This window comes from Onychomys torridus, chromosome X (assembly GCF_903995425.1).
Source record: "Onychomys torridus chromosome X, mOncTor1.1, whole genome shotgun sequence".
Classification (NCBI taxonomy): Eukaryota; Metazoa; Chordata; class Mammalia; order Rodentia; family Cricetidae; genus Onychomys; species Onychomys torridus.
Window position 1 is genome coordinate 24,260,588 of NC_050466.1, and position 13,095 is coordinate 24,273,682.

Sequence of the window (13,095 nt, forward strand, 5' to 3'; positions counted from 1 at the left end):
ACTTAATCATCTTACTTCTATTTCTGTATAACAGCTGGCTGTACGCTATTTTGCATGGCAGGTACCTGTATGTACGTTCTTTCAGCTCTATGATTTAATCAGACTCCTTAAGGGCAACAACCATGTTTTCAGCTTCATTTGTTAGCTTTCTACAGTACTTAGCACCACTAAATATAAATTTAATTGACATAACATTTAAAATCAACGATTTCTGTGTTTCTGAATACTAAGATTTTCATTTTAGTTGCCTTCTGATTATGTTAATAGGAGGACCGATGTGGTCAGGTGTAATTTTCTATCAACCCAACATTTTTATTTATTCTTCCTTCTCCCAGGTCCAAGTAGGGAAGAAGGTTCCTGTGTGGTGAATCTGATCAAGACAACTTCAGTAGGATATATAATGAAACAGGAAAAGGCAAGTCAAAGGACTAAGCGAAGATGGTGGTAATAAATAAAGAAGTAAACACAAATACCTATTATTAGAAATATAGAGGCAAAGCAAGTGTATAGGATTATTTCTTATGCAATTACTGAGTTACATGTGGGAAGTACATTTTAAAATATTTTTTTTTGAAGTTAAAATATATTTACATCATATCCCCTTCTCCTCTCTCCAACCTGCTATGTGCCTTGCTCTCACTCATATTCAAAGCCTCCATTTCTTTAATTGGTGTTACAATATGTCATGTGTGTAACACACACACACACACACACACACACACACACACACACACACACATATTCCTAAATATATAAATACAATCTTCTCAGCCCATATTATGTTACATGTGTGTATATTGTCTATTATTTCAGGAGTCACCATTAGTATCAAAGATCATAATAGAATAGGGTTTAGATTTATTAGAAGAGCCAGAGAAAGGAAGTTTTGTTTTGTTTGTTTTTTAATTTTATTTCAGATTTTATTTTTTATATGGATATTTGTGTTGTAATTTTACATATTAGCCATGGGTTCCCCTGTCCTCCCCCCTCCTGCCCCCGCCCCCGCCTTCCCCACAGCCCACCCCCCATTCCCATCTCCTCCAGGGCCAAGACTCCCCTGGGGATTCAGCTCAACCTGGTAGATTCAGTACAGGCAAGTCCAGACCCCTCCTTCAAGGCTGAGCAAAGTGTCCCCACATAAACCCCAGGTTCCAAACAGCCAGCTCATGCACTAAGGATGGAAGTGGATAAGGATCCTCGGCCAGGCCCCAGATGGAGCTTTAGGAGTCCAATTGTCGAGAAAGAGGAGGGACTGTAAGAGCATGAATTGTTGAGACCAAGATTGGAAAATCACAGGAACAAATAGCCAAACTAATGGAAACACATGAATTATGAACCAAAAGCTGTGGAGCCCCCAACTGGATCAGGCCCTCTGGATAAGTGAGACAACTGAATAGCTTGAACTGCTTGGGAGACACCCAGGCAGTGAGAAAGGAAGTTTGCTGTGAAAATTCATATACTAGAAATATTAGAGAAGCTACACCCATGAAGCCCTATACACAGGGCTGACTAAAAAGACCTGGACAAGGATAACACTGATACACATGATAACATGGAAAGGGGAAATCTCATGGGTCCTCATTCTTTGAAAAGAACTACAGTCAACTATGGAATGGTGAATGTGGAGAGAATTCCCACTGAGCACACCTGGTCTGGGTCCAGAGTACTAACAGCACCCTTTGCTTCTTGGTTACCTTTTGTTTCTCTTGTTACCCTCTATGTGAATCTTGTCTGAGAGTTTCCCAGGGGAACAAAGCCTATGCAAAAACTTGGCTAGGAAAAATCTGGCACACTGATATTTCTTAATTGAGAATTTGCATTTGGCATTGTCCCTTTGGAAGCTTAGTTAGGATGTTTTGGGGATATGGAAATCAACTTGCTAAAGGTGTAAATTGGAGAACAATAAAAAAAGCCCTTGGCTAAGGGAGGGTGTTTCAGTCCAGAGGCTGAGTATCCCTGCAGCTGGCAAGGCTCAAATCATTCTTCCCATGGACCCAAGTGAACTCACACCTGTTCAATAGCAGGTGAAAGTGGGAGAAATAGTTTCCCTCAGAAAAGAGCTCCTACTTTGTTATTCAGTAACATGTGGTCAACCTTGTGTTTTAATTCTGAAATTGCAAGACTTCAGTTTAAAAAGTAAATTTCAAATAACTTGAATAAATTTTGACTTCATGAAAATGCTCGTATATGGTTGATCTTTGTATAGAAATAACACAGGTTGAAATACAGATATAAGTGGATATCAGTAAAGTGGATAATCAGTAGAGTCAGATATATACATGGGTGATAAATTCTACAATGAGCTATTTTCTCTAAAAGCCTATGAAATTATGAGGATGGTACAGGACAGTTAGCTACTTTTGAAAGGACTAGCTTGGGATGATAAGTATGCTATTCTATAGCAATCTGCTTAGTACCTTTGTTAAAGTAGAATATTGAACTCAAGAGCCCATAAGACAGACTTGTTTATTAGGCCATCACAGGAAAGGTACATACTGAATGAAAATAAGTAAGATAATAATTAAATCGAATTGAGAATCACACATTAAACATATATGACCAAGAATATTTAGCATGAATTTTTTATACAGTGTTTGCCTTTTAGCATAGAGAACCCATTTTATAAATCTGCTTTAGAAGTCGAGTCTCCACTATGCTTCAGAAAAGCTTTTGTTAAAACTGAAATATATTGATAAAGTGATTTAATATAGTTGAAAACAAGTTGCAGCACTCTAGCTGGGCCCTCTGAAACCTTGTGTTAGAGAAACATCTATATATCATTATAGGTAGCATTTACTGTAATTTGACATTAATCTTTAAAAATAATAATGTTAAGCTCCGAACAATATTTTCTTTGTTAGTACATTACTACTATTTTATTCATGTGGTTTACTGTGTTTATATGAATTATTCTCAATTCTACCACAGTATCCTGGACTCTGATATCCTTTAAAGAAAAGACACTGCAAGAATGGGTTTACTCAAAGAGAGCTGAGTGCATTTTAATATCCATATGTCCTATGAACCAATATTGAGGAAGCTCAGCATTATACTGGGAAACTGTTTTCCATCTGAATGAACAGTGATTACCTGTGTGGGAGTGGTACAGTCCCTTCATTTGGTGCTACAGAGTGCATTTTTTCAAACTCTTATATTTATTTATTTATTGAAAATAGACTCTTCTCTCATCCTGACTACATTCTTTTCCCTTGCTACACTCTTCCCAGCTCCCTGCTACCTCCTCTCTCCCCCAGATCCACTCCCCCCTCCATTTTCCTTCAGAAAAGTGCAAGCCTCTAAGAGTCAACAACTGAACAGGACAAAAAAGGTACAATAAGACAAGGCAAAAGCTCTCCTATCAAGGCTGGACAGTGCAATCCAATAGGAGGAAAAGAGTCCTAAGAGAAAGCAAAAGCATCAGAGACATGTCCACTCCCACTGTTAAGAGTCCCACAAGAACACTAAGCTAACAGCTATAACATATACAACAGAGCCCCGTGCTTGCTTGCTCCTTCAGTCTCTGGGAGTCCATATACACACTGGTTAGTTGATTCTATGGGCTGTGTTCTTCTTTTGCCCTCCATCCCCTCTGACTCCTACAATCCTTCCCCTTCTCCATGGGGTCCCCTGAACTCCAAGGGGAGGGACCCAATGGAGACTTCCAATTTAGACTCTCTCTCCTCATGTCTGGTTGTGGGTCTCTGCACCCACTCTCATCTGCTGCTGGAGGAAGCCTCTCTGATGACTTTTAACTACTGGTTGTGTTCATGAAATAAATATCTGCAAAACATCAAGTAAATACAGAAGATTAACCTGGTATTCAAGGTTCAAACTTATCACTGCATAAATGTCTTTACTGTATCTATGACTCAGGTAAGACACAGCAAAGAAAAAGTAATTTATTCTCTTCCCTTCTTTTTTCTTTTCTTCTCCTAAAACAGTTTACAATTGAAAGGCAATTCAAAAGGTATATTTGGTACTGTTGTTAATTTTCCATTTCATAATGATGGTGGTGGTAGAGTGTGTGTGTGTGTGTGTGTGTGTGTGTGTGTGTGTGTGTGTGTGTGTTATAGTAAATGTGCTCAGCAAGTAGAGATGTTTGGTGTGAAATTCCAAATTTGCAAACTGTTCTTATGCATGGACTATATATTTGGATTGCATGCACAAAGATCTGTAATCAGTGTAGCTGTTAGTTAAAAAATAGGCTTGGAGAAAGGAATTTCCCTAAACATAGGAGAAAGGGGCTTAAAGTACATTGAGATAAGAGTAAGAAAAAACTGGACTCCAAACTCAGTTCTGTCCATGGTTATGACTATTATGCAAGGCAGGTTACTTAACCTTTTCTTGTTTTCATTTTTAACTGCAAGACAGAGGCAACAATAGCTGCCAGAGCATAAAACTCTTACGTAGATAAAATACATTATGGTATTTTAAGATCATAAATGTTCTTCTATAAGTGCAGGCTGCTATTGTTATACACATGTCAAAAAAAAATCCAAAGTTAGAAAGTGAACAACGGGGAATCAATTATTTCAATTTAAGAGAAATGTCAGAAAGTACCTAAGTAGCAAACCTTACTTACATACTTTTTAACCATTTTCCAAGAACATGTGCCCCTTTCAAAGATAAGACCATTGTTACTTGGATTGGCTAATTGTTATCCCTTAACTGGAGATTTGAATTCATAATCTCTTAACAGATACCTGCATGCTTGTCAAAGCATTAATAGCTGTTAAGAGAAAGAGAAAAGGAGAGAGGAATTGGCAAGAATGTATTCCCCTCCCTTATTTGGTCTACAGAACTACAGCTTCTCTGTTTTATATTTCCATGAGCAATTTCTGGACTTTTGAAGGGGCTGAAAGCAAACTCTCCATCTTTCAAATGAAAAACTGGATTCTAGAGAAGTGAAGCTATAGTCTTTATCTAGTCTTAGCTAAAGCATCTTCAGGACAAACTATAAATTGTGTCATATCAATCAATGGTGTATTGTTTACATGGTCATATATTCAACAGAAACTGACTAGAAAGCATCATTTTTCTCCTTTGGTGTTGCAAGGATAGATATTGTGGGATGAATTTCAAAGAAATGCCACTTGTCCCACCAAGGCCAGCTTTTTGCAAAACTGTAAAAATGCTATAGCTGCCTTTAGTATATTTCAGTTCTTTTTCCTTACCACTTTTCTTTGTTCCTAGTGTTCTATTTTGATGTCCAACTTGGAAGAATTCACTGTTGAACGTCTCAATAAATTTATCCTCAGTCAGATGGCTACTAAAAATGTTAGGTTTTTACTTGATCCTGATGCTAGAGAAATAATAGTTAAGAAATATCTCTAACCTTTTAGTGTTCTGGGAAACTGCTTACTATAATCATACACATACACACACATCACACACACACACACACACACACACACACACACACACACGCCAAACACAACACAGCCGTCCTTATACAGCATGTGAGGTAAAACCCTCTGTATATTCCTTCTCATTAGATTTGCCTATGAAAATAATAGTAGCATGTTTTCCTCCAAGACCCATGGCCTTATTCTTAGCTACATTCTATATACTTATCTTTATGCCCACATATAATTGTAGTTCTCACTTCTAATAAAAGAATTTTCTCTTTGCAGTAGATGAATAGCATTACAGAAATTCACACATGGTCAACATGCAGAGAACAATTGACTTTGGAGTGTCCAGCAACAACTGATACATCTACACCATAACCTAAGGCTTAGGAAACAGGTGTAGGCAGATTTTAAGAGCCAGAGCATCAGGAAGTCTGCTGTGAGACTGTGCTTTCTAACTATGACAGGGAAGCTATATCTATGAATTCTGAACAAAATGACTGCTTAAACAAACCTCAACAATATCAACCATTTAACAGTTCAATTTAGTTGGGGAGAAATCTCAAGGGCCCACCAGTAGATGAAGAGCTACAAGCAATTAGCAACCAAGGATGTACCACCTGATTGGTTATCTAACACCAAGTGGTCGCTCTAGAAACATACATGCATGTACCACTGAACAGAATTATTATATTCATGTGTTGATTCATTTATATGTATATGTCACAACAAAGATTAAATAAAAGAAGGCTGTGAATTTGGCAGCAGGCTGGAGTTGGTGGAAATGGGCATTGTAGGAGTGGGTAGAAGGAGGGGGCAAATGATGTAATATATTTAATTAAATATAGAAGTAAAGATTTGCCTGTGAGTCTCTTGTTCACCTGAGAAAAGACCTTTCCTCTATTGTCTGACTACTGAAAGAGCATGTTCAAGGCATCCATTTTCTGTTCATTGTTCATGAATAAATAGCTGAGATTAAAATAGTTTGTTCATTTGAAAGAAGGCATTCATAGTCACAAATGTTCCCTGTACTGCTGACTGAGTGACCGAGTCTTCCCTGGGTTGCAAATCAATTCCTCCCTGTAAATCATCCCACATGTAACTTCTCCATTTCCTGTAAAAGTTTAAGGAAGAACCTCAGTGTGGTTTAGCCTGAATACAATTCATTTCTTTAGTTGTGCTGAGTTTTTTTTTGTCTTTGATACTTTCATGCTGAGAAATTCTTCAGCAATTCAAATGTTTATTTTGTGTTATGTTGTTACAATAATAGACAAGAAAACATGGAATATGGAATTAAGTATCCTTGGTTCCAGTACCAGTTCTCTTCTGTGATCTTGACTTTTCACACCCTCGTTTTCTCCACCTTTAAATAACAAAGTTTCATTTTATCTTCTTTAAGATTTGAAAACTCTAAAGAAATTAATGAAGTAGCCTTTTTATATTTTTAATTTTATAATTTAATTTTACATATCAGCCACTGATTCCCCTGTCCTCCCCCCTTTCAACCCCCTCCCCTGCCCCCAACCCAAGCCCCATTCCCATCTCCTCCAGGGCAAGGACTCCTCTGGGGATTCATTAATTTCTTCATATTCCTGATACCTACTGAAGTGAAAAAAAAAACCCTTTTTGGTGAAAGTTCTGCATTTTATATAACTTAGTACACTGAAGTCAAACTAAAGAATACCATTTCTTTCATTTAAGGAGAACATATATAGGTTAGTGGCTCCATGGTGAACATCATAACCCTTTATCATAAAAATAAAAGTGCAAATTTTGTAGCCTCAAAAAAAAAAGATTTGAAAACTATTTATCCTAGTTATTGATAGTTTTATTTGTGGATGTTACATGACCAAGGTCTAAGTGTAAGCACTTTATTTGTTCTTATCTCCTCTGCTTTGTTTGACTTAGTTGTTTCATAATGTTTCTAGTTAAATGGTAAAAGTTAAGACTAATTAGTAAGGCTTGAATGTAGTTAGTATCTGTTCAAATACAATTCTTTCAATTGTAGGTTGTATATATGGTACGATTGCAACTTAGGTATTTGGTAGATAACCTGATAGATTCTAGCTTGTTTTTGAAATATGCCACAAGTTCTAGCATATTCTTAGAAATCTTACCACACTAAATGTGGGTGATGAGTTCCCCTTTTTTATTCATTTAGTTTACCAAGTGGTAAAAACTCCTGTATCTTGATGACACATACTTACAAATGCAACTAGGGATTGAATTCTGCTAGAATTCAATTAAAAAAAAACCTAATATTTTATTTATCCACGATCTTTTACAATGATGTTAATTTAAAAACAATAGTTTATAAATTGGAAGTAAATGGATCCTAAATGTTAAGGAAAGAATACACTATTTATTTCCAAGAAGAAAAGTTAGTACCAGTTGGAAAACAGGATCTGTAGTACTTAATAAAGTGTTAAAAAATTAGATAGCCTCAAGTATTTTCCCACATTTGGACCCAATAAATATTACAGCTAGTTTAAACAATGTTCTAGGGACTGTGATACACATACATTCTATTCCTAATCCAATTTAGTCCTTACTAAAACAATGAGAGGTTCTATTCATTGTCACCCTTATCCTTAATTCAGGTTTCAGTTCCTTGAATTTGGAGAACCAATACATGATTCGAAGCTGTGTGTGTCTACCTAGAGAGCCCAGGTTCTTAACTGAAGTTCTGTAATGTTTGATATTCTTGAAGATTAAAGGAGCTAATGTAAAAACAATGATCTAGTCAGTTTCATATGTTAGAGCATACAAAATTAATACAAGCTTCTAGAACTATATTCTTGAAGCAATCATTTGATCACTTGAAAATATCCTTATACTTTATTATTTCTTCTGTGTGGTTCCATTTCATATAGAGGTAGCATTAAACAGTAGCTATGATTTTGCTTACAATATACATAAAAAACCTAATATAACAAACCATGATATTAGGTTATAGTTAAGGCTGCCATAACTTGAAACTCACAACTTGATATTCATGGCATCAGCTGTCCTGAGTCCTGAGATTTATTGTTATATGCATAGATTAAGGTATTATTAACCCTCAACAGAGATGCTTCTATTTGCAGTAGATGACGATTGACAGTGAGGCCCACAACTGGTCAAGGTACAGGGGATTAGAAGTTACAGAATGTTCAGCATTGAGTGGACATCTATATTATGTTGTCTCCTCCAGGGCTCAGGGATCAGTGCAGAAGAGGGGACAGAAAGAGTAGAAGAGCCAGAGACAGTGGATGATTCCATGGAAACTGTTTTCCAGACACAACAGGGCAGCTGCACATGTGAACTCATGGCAGTTGTGCCAACACTCAAAGACCAGTACAAGCTCCAGTCAGACTAAATCCCAACATGAAAGGGAAGGTGGGGATCAAGTTCCATCTCTAGCTGAGAAGCTATTGGCAAATGATACTTGTTGAGAGTCAAATTTCTTTAAGAGTATAGGCTGTTAAGTTGACCATGTTCCAGCAGAAGATCACACATCCATGAATATATGGGCAGCACTAGTTGGAATTCAATGAGTGCTAACAATAAGGACAAAAAAATAAGTTGAGTGGGCAGGGAAGGGAGTGGACCTGGGAGGAAATGGGGGTGGGTGGGTGAATATGATCAAGACACATTTACAAAATTCTCAAAGAACTAGTAAAAAAGTCCATAAAAACTTTTCTTTTCCTTCTTATATTTAAGTGAATTTTAAGTTAGCATACAAAGTAATGGATTTTATAATGTTACACACACACACACACACACACACACACACACACATATAATAGACTTTTGCTCTAATTTATCTTTTTCTCTCATTACACCCTCCACTCCTTGCTTTTGCTGCTGTTTCTTCTTCTTAAATAGCTTTACTTCTGTGTTTATGATATATGAATACATAATTACATTTCTTTTAACATAATATTTTTAGGAATTCTTTGACAGTTCAATATATTTTTTTATCACACTCACTCCCCTCCTCCATTGTCCTCACATATCTAACCTCCATACATACACCTTCCCACAATTGCAACTTCATGAGTTTTTCTTTATTTTCATCCAGTCTAATGTGTGCTGCCCTATCACCTTTAGGGATGGGGCCAGCCCTGGAATATGGTTGACCTGCTTGAGGTCACATATAATGATATTTCTTATTAAATTATTAAATTGAATAAGTTTCATGTTTGTTTTTATAATTGAACAGAAATATAAAACAATTTTCAATGGGTCATTTAAAGGGGAATTTTTTTTTTGTAAGATGCTGATACATTAGGATGCTGCAAAAAAGTTAAGAGAATAGGTTCTGGGATCAGTCCTGATGCCTGTTTACCTCTTAAAATTGGAAGCATAATGTTGCATTCATGATCTAATCCATGGAAAGTATCTGGAACAATCTTGGACATAGAATAATTAGTAAGCTTTAGACTGCATTTTCAACTAATTTTCTGGAAAGGAGTGAGGAGACATTGAATTCAAATCCAAAATTGAATATAAACTTATGACAACTTTGCGTTTTCTTTAAACAGGTGTTTCTGATGTTCACCATGAATGACAAGAAAGTCCCTAGGAAGATAATGCCAGATGGTAGCTTTTATGTCTTCAGATGTGAAGGAATCAAATAAGAAGAAAGAAAAAAGGAAAGTAGATAAAAGAGAGAGTCTAGTCTAGTCTTTTCCTTGTCCAGTTCTGACCCTATCCCTTCAGCCCCACCTCTTGCAACAGTAACAATGAAACTTCCAGGAACAGTCAATCCTGGATAGATGAAGTATTCTGAAATGAGATGCAAATCAAACGGCACTGTGAATTGAATATAACAAAAGTCTTATCTTTTCTAAACCACAAGTATTCACTTTTACTGAAGCAAATGACAAAGCAAAGTTATCGTTCCAAAAGCAGACAAAAAAAGCCTCATAAACACCCATCCAAATCAATGAAACAGACATACAGAGACTACTAACTCAACAAAGTGTAAAACAAATTGATTCTGTATAAGAACTAATGAAGCAAAAGAAAACTTATCACCTCTATAAAACTGTGACTTCTTTTAAGGGTAATGTTTGCTTAATTTATTTATTTGCTTAATTTTATCTCAAAAAAAGTAGAGGACAGTTTTGTTCTCAGTTTCTACTTTAAAATCAGACATACTAAAAATTTACATAGCATAAGTACCTCTGTACTTAAACCTATTTCATGGGAAGTCACAACACCAAGTTCTCGTTATTTTTCTTTGCTTATTAAGACTAAAGTCTTAGAAGTCAGGAGTACTAGTATTGTGGCATTTATTTAAATAGGTCTCCTAGTTCATGTTGGTTATTTTGAACAATTCAGGACTTGAAGTAATTTTCTTTCAACTAGGAAGAATTCATGTTTCCCAACTAGAAAATAATTCATGTTTTCCCATTTTGTTATAAACATTCACCTTTACATGAGGCAGAAACAGCCTTTACTTATAAACAGAAGAAATTTCTATATACCCTTTGTAAAATATTATATATAAGTAAATGCTGGGCTAGGACATAAGGGAACTTAATGAGAATCCCATGTTGCTTCAGGGTAGTTATATGTGCAATGAAATTTTTGTTGTATTGGAAGTTCCATTCTATAAATATTTATTTATTTTCAAAATTGTCAACATATTTGAAAAGTTTAATTGATTTATACTCAAAGCACGGGAGAAAAAGAAATTTTGCTTCACAAGACACTGGCATGGACTTATTCTGTTCACGTAGTGGAGTTCTCAAGTGATAATGAAATTTAATGTGAAGTGAAGCTATCACAGATATGGTCCTAATAACTTAATTAGGAAAAATTAATCAAGAATCCATCAATCATTTGGTCACTGTACCTTTTTTCTCTGATTTGTCAGAAACTTTTCCTCCAATGGGAGAGTAAGTAGTATCCATGGACTCGGTCCCTGTGTTCCCATTGCTAATTCCATTCGCATAGATCTGTCCAACTGGTTGCAACTGCCACGTCAGGCCAAACAAGTGTACTGCTGCAAGAAAACAAGCGTATATTAACTTATTCTGACTCATTTAGAAGGCTGCTAAACCAGCTAGCCTTTTGCACCTGAAAATGTCATAATTAGTGGTTTTTTAAGTAAGCCAATGGACTAGGAGTTTTATGTCTATATCAACAGATGTAGCTCTTTACTGAAATAGCTGGTGTTAAAACACTGAGATGAAAGATATTCAAGAGATAGTTTAAGAAATTGGAGTATTAGTTGACCAGTTACAATGGGATTGTTCTTGGCTCCTCAGGGCTGTGATCTCATATGTTTCCATTTTTCCATAGTCATGTAACTCTAGTTTGCATATGGAAACCCCTACAGAATAGTGTGGATAAGAAATTACCAACCTGGGATAACTTTGTTATAACTGATCCAATTCAATTCTACAAATATTTACTGATTGCCTAGTGTTCATAGGCCCTCCATAACTTCTACAGGTGTTAAAACCTAGATGCCTATTAGGGTAGGATTTTATAGTATTACAAATGTAAAATAGCCATAATACTATGTAGAAGAATTGACATAATGTAGGTTTAATTTTATATCAGAAGACTAAAAAATATTTGGTATTACCATTGTGCAAGAATATGATCACAAATCAATTTGGATGAAAATATTAAAATTTGAGTTTTGTGCAAGGTAATGTTGCATTATTTATAAAAGTAAAAAAATGAACATAACAAAACCTTAAATTTTGACTTTTTCTTAGGTTTAATAATTTAGTTTGTAAGAAATTATTATGAATGTACTTGAGATTGTCCAAGATAATATGTGAAATTAATATTCAAAAGTTAAAATCAATCTAAATATTTATCAATTTGTGTATAATTACCTGGTGATGTATTAGTAACACAAAATTATATAGTTATTAAAATCATATTGAAAATGTCATACAGCAACCTGGGAAATATTCATGAAGTATCACATGAAAATACTGAGCTTCCCAAAAGTATTAATTATATAATCTGAATTGTGTGAATGTGTGTGACTGTATGTAGGCATTTATATCTCAGAGAAAGAATGTGTGGAAGCAACATATTAATGGCTTGGAAGCTTATGGAGGATTTTAATTTCCTTTTTATGATTTCTATATTTTCTATTTTAAAATAAATGGATTAAAGAAAAAATAAGGTATATTTGGCTAGGTATATTTTATAAAGAATGATTTTTTACAAAGGAATTACTATTAGAGATAGATGTTTAGATTTGCTTTGAAGGATGACAGAGATAGGCAAGGATGGGGAGGCCTGAACAGAATATTACTTTGTAATGCACAGAATTCATTTGAAGCAAAGGAAATTGTTTGGGTTCATTGGAAGTTAGCTATGGTTGGTAATGGATGGTAAATACAGAATGGTAGCATTTAGGCTGTATTTTAGAAAACTTTGGGTGCCACTCTTAGATATTTGCATTTAATTTTTAAGCAACAGAAACATTATTATTATTTCCTTAACAGATGACATAGTCAGTTTTCTTTAGGGAGTTAAATTAGTTAGAAAATTGTATTATTGGGTGTTTTTAGGGAAGTAAATGTTATCATCAAAATACGTTTCTCAAAAAGATAATCTAGTAACAGTGCAAAAAATGGATTGGAATCATAAAACATGTATCAAAGAAACAAATGGGGTGAACTTGTAATAATGTAGATGAGAAATAGTTTCCAATTAAGGTAATGTCATAAGAGTGTCTAAATTATTTCCAGTGAGAAGTCAATAGAGGTTCCACAAGAAGAAA

At 35.2% G+C, this 13,095-nt stretch overlaps 1 protein-coding gene across 1 annotated transcript in view; it reads right to left on the bottom strand.

The window, feature by feature from the left end:
- Nucleotides 1–13,095, bottom strand: part of Tenm1 (teneurin transmembrane protein 1) — an 811,545-nt gene that overhangs the window by 278,507 nt on the left and 519,943 nt on the right. Inside the window, exon 9 of the mRNA XM_036174144.1 lies at nt 11,197–11,346. Within this exon, the coding sequence (XP_036030037.1) occupies nt 11,197–11,346 (150 nt within the window). The remainder of the gene's footprint in view (nt 1–11,196; nt 11,347–13,095) is intronic.